Raw genomic sequence first — 20243 nt, forward strand, 5'->3', positions numbered from 1 at the left:
CAGATTACAGTAGAGAAGGGAGGGGGTGGGGGGAAGAGGAGCAAACTGAGCATGCTCAAGCCCTAGCCCTGGAGGTTTAAGCTGAAGGCAGGAAGTGTGATACAGAAGCCCATGAGTACACAATAGAAGGAAAGAAATTCTGTGTTTCTTTTGACAGGGGACTCAAAACAGCACTACTTTGGGGGTTTACTGGTATATTTAGATGGACCTTTCTGATAAGGCTTACTTAGTTTTAACCTTTCCTTCTCCTTTAAGCAAGGAGCAAATGTTGTGCTACTGGTTATAGTGAATTTCTCTCTGATAATCTGAATAAAATGGGTTGTTCCAGAACAGCGTTTAAAAACTTTTATATAAAAGTTGATTGGAGAGGGGAAAACGTATAAAGAAGTGCAGAAAATGATAGGCTGCTCAGCTAAAATGATCTCAAATGCTTTAAAATGTCAACCAAAACCAAAAAGAAAATGGAAAGATGCCTTTCAAACGCATAGAAGAATAGCCAAAATGGCACATGGCCAATGATCAGCTCCAGGAAGATGAAAGAAGGAGTAAAGTTACCTGTGATACTGTTACAATTACAAGTGACCAAGTGAAGAGCTTACAATTTGCCAAAGAACACATTGACTGGTGAAAGCAAGATTGTTCTTTTTGGGTCTAGGAGCCACAGACAGTTTGTCAGACGACCCCACAACACTGAATTGAAGCCCCAGTACAGAGTGAAACATAGAGGCACAAGTATCATGATATGGGGATGTTTCTCATACTATGGTGTTGGGTCTATTTATCACATACCAGGGATCATGGATCAGTTTCAATACATCAAATACTTGAAGAAGAGCTCATGTTGCCTTATGCTGAAGAAATGGGATTTAATGAGACACACCAATACATGAGTTATGGAGTGACCAGCCCAATCCCCAGACCTTAATCCAATAGAAAACTTGTGGGGTGACATCAGAAATGGTGTTTCTGTGGCAAAACCAAGAGATGCAGAGGAATTGTGAAGTATAACAGAAGATGGTGACTCCACACAACACAGATGTGCAGCAGTTCTCAGAAACACTGATTATACAACTAGTTAGTTTAGCCGTTCAAAGGAAAGTAAAATCTCCAAACATTTTTCAGTTTATACAGTGAGTTTATGAAGAAGAATGCAGACACTGCTATTTTTTTGGAACAGTCTTAATATTCCCCTTTCTTCACTTTCTGTAAAGGAATAACAATAGAATGTGGTGTCCCCGATGCATTTGCATGTATGGAAATAAAAGCATTATAAAGATTTTGAGGTTTATTCACTTAAACACACTGCTATTATTCTGAACACAACTGCATATCATGAAGCTGCCGCCCCAAGTTATTACAAGGATTGCTGGTGAATGGGGTGTGGGTGAAGGTGGAATTATGCCCTTGTTGCTGAGCTCTATAAAACCACCGAGTGCTGGAATCTGATTTTTTTGCAACTCAACACCTTTGAAAATCTTTAGGTATATTTTTTCCTAGACACCTAAAAAAAAAGCCTTAGGTAAGTGTTATAAATGTTCGCAAAGTTCCTCCTTTCCACACAATATATATAAGGTAAGTCCCATATTTTAAGCTTTACTGTGTAGCATTGCAAATTGCTGAAGATTTGGATTGCACACACAAACACATTATATATATATATATATATATATATATATATATATATATATATATATATATATATATATATATATATATAATACACAAAAGCCATGAATATCTTGTAAATTATATCCTTATAAACGGTGAGTAGTGATGTCATTTCTGTCACATGACTCACTAAATTTGTGTATTATAATAAATAAAGTACCCCCAGTTGTAAAATATGAGGATATTAGAAGTTACCTCGGAGTTCCATGAGCTTTATAAAAACTCTCGTACTTTTATATGGTCATGAAACTCCTCGGTAACTTATAATATCCTTATATTTCACAAGGAGGGGTACTTTATTCACTATATATATATATATATATATATATATATATATATATATGCCCCTTTATGGAGTTTTCACTTTAATTGTCTGTGTGTGAGCCATGCCACTGATATAACATGCTACACTTTACTTAACTTGATTCATTGTCAACTGCATCTTATAATATAATGAAATAAGGAAAGGCTGCAGTTTTGTTAGCTTTAGTTGTTCTGGAGTCAGCTGTTTGAGTTAGGTCTAAAACATCTGCTATAAAAGAATCCCCAAAATATTTTAGACCTAACTATCAATCAGACTCCTACATGAAGAGAATGATCAGTAACTTGATTATTTCAGAAATGGTACAATGTATTTAAACTGATTATAATTAGAAAGGTTTATATCACATTTTAATTTTGAAACCTTTCCCCTTTAAATGAGCTTGGGCCCAGAGAACGTGGCCGTGTTTGTGGATAATGTTTATATAAAAGGTTTTCCAGGACAGAATGGTATTTGTGATGCAGTTTTGTCTCACGTCCATCCAGCATTGGCTTTAGGCCTTGTCCCTTGATTTTATTCAGCGTTTAATGTCATTATGAATTGTACATGAAGAAGTTGACAAATGCTTTGCAATTTTATGCTGGGGAAAGTTATTCTTAAATTGTTGCCTGCACGTTGTTTCAAAAAGTGGGGTAACCTTCCCCATCTTTACTTCTGAGAAACCCGCCTATCTGGCACCTGCTCTTTTTACCATTACGCCTCTTTTTCGGTCTTTTGTTGCCCCTGACCCAACCTTGTTTTGTGTTTCTGGCATAAAATTCAAAATGAGCAGCTATTTGTCAGAAAACCATATCATTACTCCGTTTTAACATCTGATATGCTGACTTTGTACTATTTTCTATTTAATGAAGGGGTTAAATGCTTTGTAAATCGTCCCATTTTGTATTTATATATTACAGTGTCCCAGCTTTTTTGGAAACTGGTTGTAACATGTAAAAACTTAAATTTCTTTCTTGACTTGGAGACGTCCCCTTTCATATGCAGTGTATTGGGCAGCAATGTATTCATGGGGGCAGTATGTAGGCACCCCATCTTTCATACTTTTTTTTCTTATCCATGCAAGTTCAGGGGCAGCAACTAGGGTTGCCACCTGGCCAGTAAAAATGATGCCAATGTTATAGGGAAAAAGGGCAAGAATATAGGAATGCGGGTATTTTTTCCAGAAAAGGTGGCAACCCTAGCGGCGACAGATGTAGGCCATGCTGGGGCTCTGTACTTACAAGCTGCCCTATACTGCTCTTGTATTTCTGCCCAGAGTAATAGTAAATGGCTCCTAATGCAGTGATCCTTAACCAGCGGCTCACAAACAAGTGCCTCTTGGCTATAGGGTTGCTGCCATCTTTCCTCAAAGAAAATACCACCCAGTTGGTTAGTTTGGGGCTGGTTTTGTAGCCGACTTGGCTGGTGTTGAACATTAGACCTGACAACTAGTGATGTGCGGGCCGACCCGATACCCACGGGTTCGGGTCGACTTTGCAGTGCTCCTCGCTGGTAGGGTTGCCACCCGTGGGGGGGGCGGGGACACAAAGGGGTGGGCCATGACATCAAAATGGGCGGGCCGTGACATCAAAATGGGCGGGCCGTGACGTCAAAGGTGGTGGGGCCGCGCCTCGGACGCTAAAAGAACCAAAAGAAAAGCTAAGTTCAAGGGGATTGGGGGCAGGCCAAGGGCTCTTTTTAATCGTATTACAAATTTACCGCAGCTACATTGCCGTTATATTTGTAATTCTGGCCTTGGCAGGTATTTTACCGGCCAGGTTGGCAACCCTACTCGCGGGTGGCGGGCGGGGAGAGCAGAAGAAGAGCTCAACCCACACCCGCGAGGAACACTGCAAAGTCGACCCGAACCCGCGGGTATTGGCTCAGCCCCCTCATCACGAGTTGTCAGTTGCCACCTTCAAATGCCGGCATCCGACTTCTGGTTTTATAGTGTCACGTCTGCTCACTCTGCCCCTTTTGTGATGTCATCGGCGGGTGGGTCTATAAAAGGACCCCTGGGTGCAGGCAGGCGCAGGTATTAGCAGGGCAGGTTAGGGTCGGGTGTGGGTAGGGTTGCCACCTTTTTGAAATAAAATTACCGGCCAGTGGTGGGGGCGAGTACTAAAGGGGCAGACCGTGACGCAAAAAGGGGCGGAGCCGGCAGCGACAACCCTAAACAGCCCGCAGTCCAGAATCGCACCTTCCATGTCACGTAAGCGCCGCAGCAGTTGCTGCACAGCTAGGGGATTTCAAGCAGGGAGGGAGCAGCGGATAATTAAGTGGCGGTTCCTCATGTCAGGGAAAGTATGACCCGCACATCACTACCGATGACAACCCTGATTAGGGCAAGAAAAAACTTTGACTGGTTTCCAAAGTACAAACCAATGAAAGGCCCAAAAAGTAGCCCAAATCTGTACCTTGGCTCGTTTGTACTTTCAAAACCCGCCTGGGCTTTAATTTAGTAGCCCAATTTGGCTGGAAACCCGGTAACCTGGCAACTGTCGGCTACTTCCGCTTCCTCCATAATGCTAAGCGCTTATTTCTGGAGCCCAAGTGCAACTCCCCAATCACCTCGCGCCCGTTTCCAGCACTTTCTTTTTTCAATTAATTTTAATTCAACCGTGATTTATTTTGCCTTTGCAGCAACACAGCGCGCAAAGGACATTGGGAGTCGCGGCTCCAATATACATTTTACAAAGGGACTAGGTATTACCTGCAACTTAACTTGCTGCTTTCAAAGTAAAACTCCCAAACTTGGCTGCCCTTTTATTAGACACCAGTGGGATCACCTGACTATAGCTGGGAAGGGTGGGAGCTACAACATGGAGCTGGTCACTGCTCCTGTATAACTATAACAAACAAGGGAAAGTTGTGCTCACCACTATTTTTTAAAACCATTAGGCGGGGGTGCAATGAGGCTGTGACCACAAAATACATATAGACAAATACAAGAGTCCTCAGCACTCAACCCATTATCAATATATTTAAGACAGAGACATTTTGTGCTACTGCTACTGAAAAATGCCTTACCCTTTAAACAAAACAGGGATTGTTTGTCCATATATTGCAATATATTTAAGCTGAACAACTACGTCAAAGTCATCCCATGTGGTCACACCCTCATTGCACCCCCGCCTAATGGTTTTAAAAACTAGTGGTGAGCACAACTTTCCCTTGTTTGTTATAGTTCTACAAGAGCAGTGACCAGCTCCATGTTGTAGCTCCCACCCTTCCCAGCTATAGTCAGGTGATCCCACTGGTGTCTAATAAAAGGGCAGCCAAGTTTGGGAGTTTTACTTTGAAAGCAGCAAGTAAGTTGCAGGTAAAACTTAGTCCCTTTGTAAAATGTATAATGAAGCAATAGAATTCTTAATGAATCAGATGAAAATTAAGCGTAGGACTGGCCAGATATGGGATGACTTTGACGTAGTTGTTCAGCTTAAATATATTGTAATATATGGACTAACAATCCCTGTTTTGTTTAAAGGGTAAGGCATTTTTCAGTAGCAGTAGCACAAAATGTCTCTGTCTTAAATATATTGATAATGGGTTGAGTGCAGAGGACTCTTGTATTTGACTATATGTATTTTGTGGTCACAGCCTCATTGCACCCCCGCCTAATGGTTTTAAAAAATAGTGGTGAGCACAACTTTCCCTTGTTTGTTATAGTTATACAGGAGCAGTGACCAGCTCCATGTTGTAGCTCCCACCCTTCCCAGCTATAGTCAGGTGATCCCACTGGTGTCTAATAAAAGGGCAGCCAAGTTTGGGAGTTTTACTTTGAAAGCAGCAAGTAAGTTGCAGGTAAAACTTAGTCCCTTTGTAAAATGTATAATTAAGCAATAGAATTCTTAATGAATCAGATGAAAATTGAGCGTAGGACTGGCCAGATATGGGATGACTTTGACGTAGTTGTTCAGCTTAAATATATTGTAATATATGGACTAACAATCCCTGTTTTGTTTAAAGGGTAAGGCATTTTTCAGTAGCAGTAGCACAAAATGTCTCTGTCTTAAATATATTGATAATGGGTTGAGTGCAGAGGACTCTTGTATTTGACTATATGTATTTTGTGGTCACAGCCTCATTGCACCCCCGCCTAATGGTTTTAAAAAATAGTGGTGAGCACAACTTTCCCTTGTTTGTTATAGTCGCGGCTCCAAGTCCAGCCGTGGGGTCAGGGAACGAATACAATAGAACTAGTGCAGCCTTCAGTCCCCCCGGATATATCTACAACTAATGCAACGTCTGTCTGTCTGTCTGACTGACGAGAGCTTTGGGCGGCAGTAAAACCTGTGCAAACTCTGCGTCATGTACGCGATACGGTTCTACAATGCCCACATAAGAAATGGCGCTGATTAGTTTTTCCGGCCGCCATTTCAAAGGACGACTTTCTTTAGCGGTTTAACGAGACGCTCACTTCCTGTTCCGTTTAATCCCGATGACGTTTGTTTTGGCAACCCTGTTCTCCAATGGTTATGCAGACCCTTTGCACGCCGTCCAATCAGGTCCACCGCTGCTGTTCGGAAGCTCGTGCGTCTCATTAGGCATCCATTTTGTTCGCTGCTTCAGCCGCTAGAGTTGGGTGTGACGGAGCGGAGAGGTCTGGGCTGCTGACTGGGGATCGTCTGTGGAGAAAGGCGGACAAGAACCGTTCTCTGGAGAAAGAACAGGTGAAATGAGCGTGATAGCGATATTAATATCTCCTGTAATACACGAGCTTGTTTTATTTCCCATGTCCTTTACTTTTTGCTTCATTCTCTACAGGGAAATCCCCTCATAGAACCCACTTATACACAGTCACAACCGGCAGTGCAGGGAAATCCCCTCATAGAACTTTATTACAGTCTCTCAATATAAAGCATTCAATGCAATTAATCCTGTAACAAGTACAGCTCAGGCATTTGTGAGCTGAAAACCTGTTATCCGGAAAGCTCTGAATTAGGGAAATTCAGACTCCATTTTGTCCAAATCATCCAGTTGTTTTTTTTTTTTAACAAAGCTTTATTTAAATAAAGTACATGGTTGATGTGCAGGTTTTACAGCATTTTCATAAATCACCATCATGTTTCTCTTGTCGGGAACAGTTGTATCTACATATTAGATTCCTTCAGAAATGCTTTCTTATTTCTCTGTACTTGATCCCAACTAAGATATAATTAATCCTTATTGGAGGCAAAACCAGCCTATTGGCTTTATTTAATGTTTATATGATTTTCTAGTAGACTTGAGGTATGAAGATCCAAATAACGGAAATACCATCTCCGAGAGACTCCTTTTTATCCAAATAATTGACAGCTATAAAATTGATTTCCTTTTTCTGTGTAATAATAAAACAGTAACTTGTACTTGATCCCAACTAAGATATAATTAATCCTTATTGGAGGCAAAACCAGCCTATTGGCTTTATTTCATGTTTATATGATTTTCTAGTAGACTTAAGGTATGAAGATCCAAATTACAGAAAGATCCATTATCCAGAAAACCCTGAGCATTCTGGATAACAGGTCCCATACCTGTGCCTTGTACTTGATCCCTGCTAATATGTTATTAATATAATTAATCCTTATTGGAGGCAAAACCAGCCTATTGGCTTTATTTCATGTTTAAATGAATTTCTAGTAGACTAAAGGCCCCCATACACGGTCCAATAAAATCTGCTAACAGACCAAGTTGGCGGCTTATTGGCCGATGTGTGGGGGGGGCATCTCGATCAATATCTGGCTGAAAGTCGGGCAGATATCAGTTGGGTAGGGTAATAAATCCTGCCGTATCTGTTGGTTGATGCAGTCCTATGATTCCACTGCCCCTATAGCCTCCATTCTGATCTGATGGTTGGGCCCTAGGGCCTATGATTGGATCAACCCAATATCGCCCACCTAAATGTGGCATATTGGGGAGATCCACTCATTTAGTGACATCACCAAACGAGCGGATCTCCCTGTGTATGGCCACCTTTAAAGGAGAACTAAACCCCCTTGCTAATAAAAACCCCCTACAGTCCATAGTCCACCCTCCCTGCTCCCCCCGCAAAGGTGTTCACACAAGGAGATGCCCCTAAGCTGTAATTACCCCTCATTGCAGAGTCAGCGGAGCTCATGGCTGCCATCTTCTGGTGCTTTGGGAATCTTCGGGTCCCTTCAGGAATTTCAATGGCTTTCAGCGCATACACAGTTATTCAGAACAGGAATATTGCTGCAAATGCGCCAATACAATGCTTACTGACGATTCCCGAAGCACTGAAGATGGTCCCCGTGAGCTCCGCTGTACTGACTCTGCAATGAGGGGTAATTACCAGCTTTGGGGCAGTTACTTATGTCAACACCTGTGCTGGGGGAGCAGAGAGGGGGACTATGGAGGGTAGGGGTTTTTATTAGTGAGGGGGTCCAGTTCCACTATAAGCTTCCATATATCTAATTAAGATAAAAACCCAATTCTGGGGAACAGCCGATACCCCTGTTACAATTGTATGTTGCTTTGATGACATGGGCAATGTGTGTTTTGTTTATTTGCAGATTGTGAAACAATGGTGAAGTTATTTGTTGGAAATCTGCCTCCCGAGGCCACTCAGCCAGAGCTGAAGTCGTTGTTTGAGCAGTTTGGTCGTGTGACCGAGTGCGATATCATTAAAAATTATGGCTTTGTCCATATGGACGACAGAAAGGCGGCAGATGAAGCCGTACATAATTTAAACCAGTACAAGCTGCATAACGTTGCTATCAATGTGGAACACAGTCGTGGAAAGCCTAAGGCCTCCACTAAGCTCCATGTCAGCAACCTCAGCAGTAGCTGCACCAGCGACGAACTGCGCGCCAAATTTGAAGAATACGGGGCAGTCCTAGAGTGTGATATTGTCAAGGACTACGCCTTCGTCCACATGGAGAGGTCGGCTGAAGCACTGGATGCCATCAAGAATCTGGAGAACACTGAATTCAAAGGTGAAACGCAACTCCGTTTTGGAAAGTGGACTAGAATGTTTATAGAATAGGGTGTGTAAAATGGTTAGAAATATTCCACTTTCTACTAGCACAAGGTTTTACACTCCTGTACCTTTAATTTGCAGGTGATATGCATTTGTGCTACACACACACACTATATGGTGCCAATTTTAAGTCCACAAGCCTTATGCCACCACCTACAGTTAAAATCGGTAAAATCATTAGGGCTTCCATAAGACGAGGTTTGAACAGAAGTATAAAATGGCTAATATTGCATTTCTGGATATAGTCCTGTGTATATGTTTTACACCTGAACTACTGCCACTCTGTTCTTTATGACTAGTGTTGATACAATAGAAGAAATAATGAATACAGCAGTTAGTTGTTGTATTACAATACTATTGTCTTTGCTAGAACAGCATCGGCCTCACACAAAGTGTAGCTGGGACCCCCCTTCAACAGCTGCTGCAAATTCCTATTAATAGCTCTGTATGTATTTCTTCAGTGAGTGGGGACAGAATAATTTAAAGAATAGGAATAAAAAAACGATACTGAAAGGTGATACGTCATAAAAAGGTAAGTGATGGCCCTAAAGTATATTTCATTGCATTTATTTAATTATGGGTTTCTTAACAGTCATCAACTGGGATACCAACCTGTGTGCAGCTTTGGATGTGTTAGATGCTTTACTGCCTGATTTGACCAGCCAACTGCCAATCATATAAGGTGGAGAGGAGGAACCACAAGATGAGGACTTGGGGGCAGATTTATCAAGGGTTGAATAGTTTCAGTATCGCAATTCACACATTTGAATTTCATCCCCCTGTTTGAGGTTTATCTCTACCATGGAAACCATTCCAATTCGAATATTCGTCACCCGAGTTAATTTACAAGTCAATGGCAGAGGTCTATTGAGCCATTTGGAGATGTTAATAGCCTTCCTGACATTCGAGTGGGTTTTTTTTTTTTTTTCAGAGGAAAACTCGATTTTTACTAATCAAATACGATTTAAATTTTCAGGTCGGAACCATTTGATCGAATATTAAATATTCACATTTCTCTTATATAACCTCCCAGTCAAATTGTGAGTATGTTCCAATTAAAAAATCACACAACTTCTAAATTCGACCTTTGATAAATGGGCCTCCCATGTTAATTGTCCAGCCACTCTGTACATGTTTTAGGAAGGTAATTTCTTGCGCAGAGAATGCGCTGGTATGCAATTTTGGGGGCCTAAGGACAGGTAGCATGATAATTTAAAGAGCACCTATCATACAAAAATGATATTCCCCCAGAGATGGTCTCATTGGGGGAGGGGTTCTTGACAATATACTGTGTTGCTTCCTCCAACTAGACAACCTCTGGTGGGAAAAGCAATTTTTTTCATGATCGTTGCCCTTTAAGAAACATCAGTACTTCATTATATTAGTTATCCTTCTTTATTCAGGTCAGTGACTAGGCATAATGATAATAATATGTGACTCTGTACTTGTTAAATGTAGAAAAGAAATGAATTACACAGTGGAGCAAGTCCAATGCAATGAAATGTCAGGCTGTGGAACCAAGTGTAAAATTAAGTTCTACCTCGTTTGCTTTAGTATTTACCAAGAAACTGGTTCTGGACAGACCGTTATAAATTCACACTTACAATATTTTTACCTGTGCTGCTGCATGGCAACTGCAGTCCACTGTCGATTAATAGCATATACATATATATATATATATATTCTTAAATTTAAAGTTGATCTAGCTAAGACTTTTATTTTATAGTGAGAAAGGGGTAAACCCCCCTTAAATCTCCCCACCAACCTTTGTCGCGTGTGCTTTCTTGAAGGCAAACGGATGCACGTACAGCTCTCAACAAGCCGCCTGCGAGTCACCCCGGGAATGGGAGACAGGACTCTGTGCTATCGTTGCGGGAAGGACGGCCACTGGTCCAAAGAGTGCCCTCTAGATCAAATGGCCAAGGAGCAGGCGTCGGGCTACCCCCCTGAATCATTTCCAGACCCTTATGGCCCCATGCGCAGTGCAGCTGGTCCTTACAGAACGGCCTATGCTGAACGTGTTTTCTACGACGATCGAGAACGATTTAGCATCATTGACTACTACCAACGCTACCGCGTGCGCCCCTCCTCTTATGATACGATACTCGAGAGACGGCTGACTGGCCTGCCCCCTGCAGCCGCCACAGTTTCATACAGGGAACGCATTGAATCTTTCCCATACGAGAGGCATTTACTACCCCCACCACCCCAACTTCCCAGCTCCTATTACGCTCGGGAGCGTAGCCCTATACGACGCTCCTCTTCTGCTTCCTCCAGCATGGAAATATACAGAACGGAGCGGCGCCTCTCCCCCATTATGCGGAATCCCTTCGCTGACGATCCTCGATGCCCCCGGGATTCCTACTATGATCGGGTGCAATATTTGTAATCTGTGAAGGTGAGCGCTTTATTGTTGTAGGGCTTTTTGCCTTCTATATCTTTTTAGTACTTTTCGTGCTTACGGTTTCCCGTTTTCTAGGCCCCTTTCTTCCTCCTATAGTATTCTTGCATCTTTGGTGATGCCAATGCCGTGGGTAGATGCAGTTTCAAGTCGTCATACTTTTGACTTGCTCAGATGTTGGAAATTTATCTGTTTGTTTTCATTTATACCCCTTTTCCTCCATTTGACAAGCAGCATAATGCATCTCTCTAGAACACAGACTAGACTACAAATGATCTGTAGCGGGCTTTATAGGGCTGTCTACCAACCCAGAGTCATTACATGTGTCTGACCTGATGTACGTGATTAATAGAAATCTCTTTTCATGACACTAGAGGGGGGAAAATAATTCTTCTTAAGGATTCAAAGCTTCATGGAACAAATTTCAAGGTATATCTTCACTATGAGGACCCTTCACTTCCAGGTGTTTAGATGCCTTTATGCCACACAAGCCTTAAAGTTAGTTTTCTTGTTGGAGCAGCACAATATACAAAAATTCCATTACTACCCGGGTGCCCAGTGTGTACCTGAGGGGTATATATTTTTTTTTATAGAGTATATGATTTCTTGACTTTACTCTTTTATAAAAACATGCAAGGCAAATTATAAGGTGTATATTAATAATTGAAGGTAAGTGGTATTTTAATCACTGATTCTAAGAAGGAATCTTAATAGATCATGAAGATGGTGTTTTTTTATCCATGTTGTGTGGCCTTTAAGCAGAAAACTGTAATGGCAGACAGGACTTTGTGACCTCTGCTGTAATCAGACAAAAGCAGTGGTGGCCAAACCATCCCTTTGTCCACCTCTTTCTGTAGTGAATATATGGGCAACACTAATGCAGACTATACAGGGACACATTGACCATGGTTTAGAAACGCTGCAAAAGTCTGACGGACAAGCACTATTTACTAAAGTTACTTGGCTTAACTGAAAAATTACAGGATTCTCAGGCCGCCATCATGGCTCTCACAGTCCAGTGAATGTCGGCCAGCGGCTGTTTTGGCATCTAATGGCTGCGTCATATGGAAATAGCCTTAGCCTGTTCCTAATGCAGTCCTTATATCTTTGTCTGCATAGTGCAATGTGCATTCATGTATACAATAAAGTCAACTGTTTCATGCTATTCTTACACTGCTATCATGGTCCAACCAGGCACCCAGATCTTGGGAAATCACACGGTTAAAATACCGCTAAAATAGGAAAAGATCCACTTCGCAGGTCTGATCATGCCTTTTGGGAGCTAATAAAACGCCAGTTAGGGAACTCGCTGAGGCTAAAGTGCTGATTAATAAGAATTCAAGTTTTTACTACCGTTATTAGGAGTCTACTTAGTGGACCATTTTTTTTCTATTTTCCCAAGATTTTGTAGCTTGTCTTTACTTAGTTCTAAGGACCCTTTTATAAGAGATTTAGCCTCCTTGCAGCCCCTGGGTACCTGTCTTTTACCACTTGGCACTATCCCTTGGGTTAACATAGCAATAAATTCTATTTAAAGAAACACTTTAAGAAGCACCAGTCACTTTTTTTTGATTTGCTAATTATTTATAGCACTAGCACTTTACTGCGACCACTGTAAAAGGGTTGTGTTTTTCCTTAATCCCTTTTTTGGCAATTCATTTCTATTAAGTAATCCCTTATTTTTAAGAGTTTCATTCTCGTGGTGTATTGCAAACTTGTTTAAAGAAAAGAAAATGAGTTTAAGGACTCGCAATAATAAAAATAATTTTTTATCTCAGACTAGAATAAAAAAAAATCACTTTTGTATTTGTATGCAGGGCAGCAAATATGCATTAGACCTACATTTTCCCTTTCTGTTTTTATATATAATTATTCTGGGCTGCAGAATATTTGTCCTTTAGCCAAAAAATGATTTTGCACAAAAGTATGTTCTGTATTTGTACAGTAGTGTAACCCCGTATGGAAGTTAGAAATTGTGTGTGTGTTGCTCTCTAAGGCTACTGGCGCACAGAGCAATTTCGGGGAGAATCCCATTATGAGAATCCGCCCGCAACCAATAACGAGTTAGCCATTAGTAAAGGGCAGTAGTCAAATTGCCCCGTGTGCCATGGGCCAGTGTTTGTATGTTCATGTGTCGCTATTGGTAATATCTCGCTGATGTTTTCTTTTGTGTTCCAGGTAAGATATTTTCGGGCTCCGACGCGGTCTGCAGTTCGTTGCGTTCGCATTAAATTCTTACCTCGGTTCTTCGAAAATTTGCCAACCCTCAACTAATGTTTCGCTTAATTTTTTTTTAAGGTAGAATGAGCTGTATTTTTTTTCGCAACCCAATTTTTCAAAATATATTTACAGTAAAAAACCTCAATTTTACATCCCCTGATTTTAAGTTTTACATTATTTTACATTGTTGTTTTGTGGTCCCTCCTATATATTCTGCATAATAGTTTTTCCTGGATTTTACACCATTTTTTTCTGGTCCCCTGAAAAATGTAAAATTGGGGTTCTACTGTAGTTGGGGGTCGTAGATAAAGGCTAAACTAAAGGCAGTGCTGTTCATTTGTCAACATCAACAGTGTGCAAATATTAACTGCTGCTTGCAATTTTTATACGGGCGTAAAGTGTTTTATAAGTTTGTTTTTTTAATCGTTAAAAGTGTATCTGAAGAAGGGTTCAGTCTACTTTCAATCATTGTTGAGCCAAATATTAGATATTTTGTGCAACTAAATTTAAGTTAATGAATGGATTTCACTGCAATTTATAGAAGTAGACCATTTACCTCTAATATTTACTTTGCAGCAGAAAGGTGGTTCTAATATTTCCCCTAATGTCATGTCAATTATGATTACGAGTATCTAAAAATTTGCAGTTGCGTTGTTGTTCCCCTTTGTATTGTCCAACTGTGAGGGGAATATGTTAACAGTGAACATCTGTTTCCATGAATAAAAAGCATTGCTTTAAAAAGACTCAAAGTGTTTCGACCTTTTTCATACAAGAGTTTACAGATTTTTGATCATGCAAGGCCAGAAGCAAGAACTAATGGTAGCTTAGTGATATATATATATATACAGTATATATATTCCATCTAAAAGCCGGCACTCACGATAAAAAGTTACAATTGCCTGGGTGCAGTATCTTCAATTATAAATCTATAGAATACAAATAGGATCTGCACTCTCAGGTCTTATAAATATTATGAAAGTTTTATTAAAAAGAAGTCTGACGTTTCGGTCTCCTCCGAGACACTTTGAAAAAGGTCTTAATAAAACTTTCATAATATTTAGAGATAGATAGATAGATAGATATATAGATATATATGCAAAAAGGATCAGCACTACTCAGGTCTTCGAAATTAATCAAAAATGTATTTAATAAAATAGCAGCAGACTAACGTTTCGGCTGAACCTCAGCCTTTCTCACACTGTTAAGTCAATACAGAACAGGTCTCTTAACCACACACTGGTGGAAACACATGATTAAAAGCTAATTAAAAGTTCAACTAGGTATATTTCCAATCTATGTATATAAAATATATCAGTTTGTATTTATCTCTCCTAGCAGAAAAGACTAGGCTAAAAACAACTCCATAATGGCAGTAATATAACAAAATGTGTCCTAGTGTTTCACAAAAATTCAGGAATGTTCCTATATGTTCCTGCTGTTATCGGTTACATTTATACATTGTTTCATCACTAGTTCGTTACTCTCAAGGACACCATTTTTGTCTCAATTATATTGTTCATGTGAAATGAAGTTTAACAGCCCAAAAGAAGGAGAGCGATCGTTGTTAGACTCAGTGATTTTCACATGAACAATATAAGTGAGACAAATTGGTGTCCTTGAGAGTAAGCTAGTGATGAAACAATGTATAAATGTAACTGATAAAAGCAGGAACATATTTAGTTAATGAGGATTTTACACGTATAGGGTTAGACACAACTTGTGCCCTGACTATAAAATGCTGATCCCTATTAATATGAGAATAATTGCCCTATGGGGCACCTACAAGAGGAGCGAAGAAGATTGTCTGAAGCAAATTGGATTATATTAGAATTGATGTGACACGTGGGGGAAGATTAATACTGAGCTTTACTGAAGAACATACAAGCGCACACCGACTACAACCACGGAGTAGAGTGAGAGCACTGACCCCCCGTCCAGCTGAACGGATCCACTCTGGTCACGTGGGCTGACGCAGAAGGAATTCAAGTCACATCCGCCGGCTCAATGGTAGGGAAGATGAGCAACAATGTAGAAGTCAAAAATCACGTTTATTGTGTCATTTAAAAACATGAAGAAATTCAAAAGTTCAAAGATGGATGAGCAAGATAGGGGAGTGCATGACTACACGTTTTGTGACTACAATGGTCACTTCATCAGAAGCCAAAAGTGCCCCCCTGCTGACTTTAACTTATTTATAACATATTAAAAACACCAGGTGATTTCAACAATACAATTAAAAATATTAGTCACAATAACATCAATTGGTTAATGGAATGAATATACGTAAACAAATATTCCTCAAAATATTAATTAGTATGTTATTAATTTGATTTAATGTAAATGAATTTGATATAATCCAATTAAAACGATTTGACTATATTCATGTTAGACTCAATGGATTAAACAAATAAATCTTGTTTATTGTTGATCATTGTAAAGCAAATGTGGACACTGTGTGGCGAATGTTCCAGCTGTGGAGCCAAGAGCAGAGCCAGGCAGGGAAGTGTGTGACATTGTTCAATAACCCCCTCCTGCTCGTGATGGGAGATGTGCCTTTTGCCTCTTACTGTTCTGTCCCAGGCGTCTGCCTCTTTTGTCGGTACATTTATGTTCCAGCTCTGGGGCCAGTTATATGGATCCTGCTATGGACTGAAGCTGAGCTCATTAATTATGCTCCACCATATACTAGACTCTAGAGAAGAGATCCCCAACCTTTTTCACCAGTGAGCCACATTCAAATGTAAGAAGGGTTGGGGAGCAACATAAGCATGAAAATAGTTCCTGAGGATGGCAACAACGGTCTGTGATTGGCTATTTGGTAGCCTCTATGTGGACTACAGAAAGCTCTATTTGGCAATAGACCTCGTTTTTATGCAACCAAAACTTGCCTCCAAGCCTGGAATTAAAAAATAAGCACCTGCATAGAAGCCACTGGGAGCAACATCCAAGGGGTTGGGGAGCAACATGTTACTCATGAGCTACTGGTTGGGGATCACTGCTCTAGAGAATATCCGGATACTGCAGAAGGCTGGAGCTAGAAAAACTGATTTATAGGAGCTCCTCTTTCTGCTGCATATCAAAATCATATCATTGGAAAGTATATCTAGATAACATAAGTACTACTATAGTTTATATAAACAAGCTGCTGTGTAGCCATGGGAGCAGCCATTCAAGCACAGGATACACCGTAGATAACAGATAAGTACTACTATAGTTTATATAAACAAGCTGCTGTGTAGCCATGGGGGCAGCTGTTCAAGCACAGGATATACAGTAGATAACAGATAAGTACTACTATAGTTTATATAAACAAGCTGCTGTGTAGCCATGGGAGCAGCCATTCAAGCACAGGATACACCGTAGATAACAGATAAGTACTACTATAGTTTATATAAACAAGCTGCCGTGTAGCCATGGGGGCAGCTGTTCAAGCACAGGATACACAGTAGATAACAGATAAGTACTACTATAGTTTATATAAACAAGCTGCCGTGTAGCCATGGGGGCAGCCATTCAAGCGCAGGATACACAGTAGATAACAGATAAGTACTACTATAGTTTATATAAAGAAGCTGCTGTGTAGCCATGGGGGCAGCCATTCAAGCACAGGATACACAGTAGATAACAGATAAGTACTACTATAGTTTATATAAACAAGCTGCTGTGTAGCCATGGGGGCAGCCATTCAAGCGCAGGATACACAGTAGATAACAGATAAGTACTACTATAGTTTATATAAACAAGCTGCTGTGTAGCCATGGGGGCAGGCATTCAAGCACAGGATACACAGTAGATAACTGATAAGTACTACTATAGTTTATATGAACAATTGTTACAATATTTGCTCAACAGATACTCTTTACTTCTCCACTAATTCCGATATCCCTCCTCGTCTTCTTCCCTCCCTAATACATATCCGCCCCTTCTACAGTCACTCACATTGACACACAGTCCCTGGCACGGGCTGCGGAAATACCCAGGCGACGTAAGGGAGGAACGCCCAATGCGCATGCCGGAAGTTCAAGGGGTAAAGCCTGGCTTGTCCAATAAGGGAAGAGCGGGAAAAAGAATCGAAATCCCGGGGGTTGAGCTCATGTGAAAAGGAGGCGGGCCTAACTACACCCCAAACAGCCGCTGTCTTCCTCCTCCTAGAGGGACTTGTTTCTGTGCTGCAGTGTATCGTGCGGCTCTATTAGAAGATACCCTGTAGCATTATCACTGCGGTGTATTCATACGCGCCCGTCACTGACTAAAGTTTGGGGAGCCTCATTGGCAAAGCTGTGGTGTCTGCAGTTGCTGAGGGACAGACGGGACTTGTTACACGTGTAAAGGAACGTTCTGTTACACTCCCTGCTTCTCCCGCCATTTCCTTTCAGCAGCTCTGATCCTATGTCATAGGAATGAGTGACAGGGACTAAGGCTCTGCGCTGAATCATAATTCATCAAACAAACAGTGCCCCAGTCCTTATATTATACGACATACGGTAGTGCTCAGGTGACTTTTATTCCATTGGTTAAATCAAGATTTGGACACGGGCTTCTCCAGTAGTTGCTATGAGTTGGCCGGTTAGCTCAGTTGGTTAGAGCGTGGTGCTAATAACGCCAAGGTCGTGGGTTCGATCCCCGTACTTGCCAAGTGTTTTTTCTTTTGTTTCACTGTATTAGTCCTGCTCAGTAGTCTTTATACCCAGTACTTTACTGCTATAGTGTTTGTGTAGCATTTCATATATTAAAGGCCATCGCTTAAGCTTTAAGTTTAAATGACAATTATGGGAGGGTAGGGCAATTAGTGATGTGGTTCTTCCTTCTGATGGTGTCACAGACGTGCAGCGTCTATAAAAGATGAACCCGGAAGCTGGAAGCCGGCATTTGATGGTGGCAGTGGGGAGAGCAGGAGAAGAGCTCAACCCGCACCCGCCTGCCACCCAAGAGCAACAGTGCGAGGTCGGCCAGAACCCACCCGACCCCAGGGTCCTGCAGGTATCAGGCCACACATCACTATAGGGCAAGGTCTGGACTGAGAATTATAATAGGCCCTGGCATTTCAGGTACACAGAGGCCTAAACAGCTCCCACCTGCCCACTAAACAGTGACTTTCTATGGGACCTTATAGCAGCCCCTCTGGCATTTGCCAGAACTCACAGATTGGGCAAGGTGTTATATATAATGAATAGTAGTGCTACACATAGGGCCTTATTTTCTAAACTCTGAATGCAAATTATCCCGAGAAATTTGTGATTTTTTTTTTATATATAAAATTGGACTTTTAAAAAAAAAAAAAAAACACAATTTTTTTCAGAATTTATTAAACCCCCGAGGATGGAAACTTCCAAATTTGAAAATCCAGCATCTCAGATCTGTCGAAGTTACATATAAGTCAATGGGAGAAGTCCCAATGATTTTTTTGATGTCCGTTGGGTTTCGTGCATTCCCCAGAAGTTTTTGGGCAAAAAAGCATAAAAAAAATCTGAGTTTTCGGGTGAGAAATCCAAAAAGATCATGAAAATTAGAATTTTTTTCCTGTAAAGCAAATTTTTGGGAAAATGTAATAATAAATAAGCGTAAAAAACCCCGAGTGGATTTGATTGGAGTTTTTAGTAGAAAATGTTGAGATAAAATCAGACTTTGATAAATAACCCCCGTAGACTAGACCAGGGGTCAGCAACCATTACTATCAAAAGAGCCATTTTCCCGCCTCTTCCACTAAAGGAAAATAGTCTGGAGCCGCAAAACATAACTCAGCTTATAAACTTTATTTTTAATTTTAACTGTTACAACAAGAGAATACAACAAACAATTCAGCAACAATTCTTGTCCTTGCCTCCTAAACCTGATTTAGCAAGTCATTACACACCCTGTGAGAACCAAAAATGCAGTGGATATTTCAGAGACTCTTCTTTAAGTAACTATACAACATTTTTATTTCTTAAAGGGGATGGCTGGTAGTGCAGGTTCAAAAATACAGGGATCCGCATATTAGTTCTACTGTTCATTGGAGAGTGATATGACTGACATCAGAAGGCAGGTCACAGTGGGTTTATGTATTTTTACATGGATATCATCATTGCTTCCCTCTGTTATTGACCTGCAACTGAGCCCAAGGTTGGGTGCAGCACACACACATACACGTTACACGTGAGAGCTACATTTTGTATGTACTTATTGTGAGCTGCAGATGTCTACACATACAAGCAGTGGCCAAGAGTTGAGTCCAAAGATGGGAAAATAAGTTATTAAAATAATGGCACCTGCTGGAAAAAATAGGCAACAAAGATTAGGAAATAGTACAATGGATGTGTCACAAAAGCAAGAGAAAAAGGAAGAAGGAGAAGAGGAACATTTTATCATGGAGAGATTAATTTGTGTAAGAGGCAAAGAATTACAGACAGTGAAAAAAGAAGGAGGGAGAGAAGAGAATATCAGAGGGGGGATGAGTGGAGTGGTGATTGTGAGAAATAAGTAAAGAAATGAAAAATGGAGCAAAGAGAGGGGGGACTAAGCTTATATGGAGCTGGAATGGCAGAAAGAGAAAATGATAAAAACAAAAGATTAAAAAGAGGAGAAAGGGGGTCAGAGAAGAAATAATAGTATGAGAAGAATTAAAACATTAAGTATTATGATATTGAAAACACAAAATACTTCTTTATGCTTTTTCCTCATGCTAGGGGGCT

General features: G+C 40.7%; 1 protein-coding gene and 1 non-coding gene across 2 annotated transcripts; both read left to right on the plus strand.

Moving 5' to 3' along the window:
* Positions 1-6120: 6120 nt before the first annotated feature.
* Positions 6121-14315, plus strand: rbm4b.S (RNA binding motif protein 4B S homeolog; the record flags this gene model as incomplete). The annotated part of the gene is given in 4 exon segments (NM_001092221.1): positions 6121-6642; positions 8485-8907; positions 10742-11349; positions 13531-14315. Coding segments are annotated over 2 exon segments (1011 nt in total). The 3' UTR covers positions 11341-11349; positions 13531-14315.
* Positions 14316-18133: 3818 nt separating this feature from the next.
* On the plus strand, positions 18134-18207 carry trnai-aau. Its single transcript has one exon. It is a non-coding gene; the product is annotated as a tRNA-Ile (tRNA).
* The last annotated feature ends 2036 nt before the right edge of the window (positions 18208-20243 follow it).

Source organism: Xenopus laevis, chromosome 4S (genome assembly GCF_017654675.1).
Source record: "Xenopus laevis strain J_2021 chromosome 4S, Xenopus_laevis_v10.1, whole genome shotgun sequence".
Lineage (NCBI taxonomy): Eukaryota > Metazoa > Chordata > Amphibia > Anura > Pipidae > Xenopus > Xenopus laevis.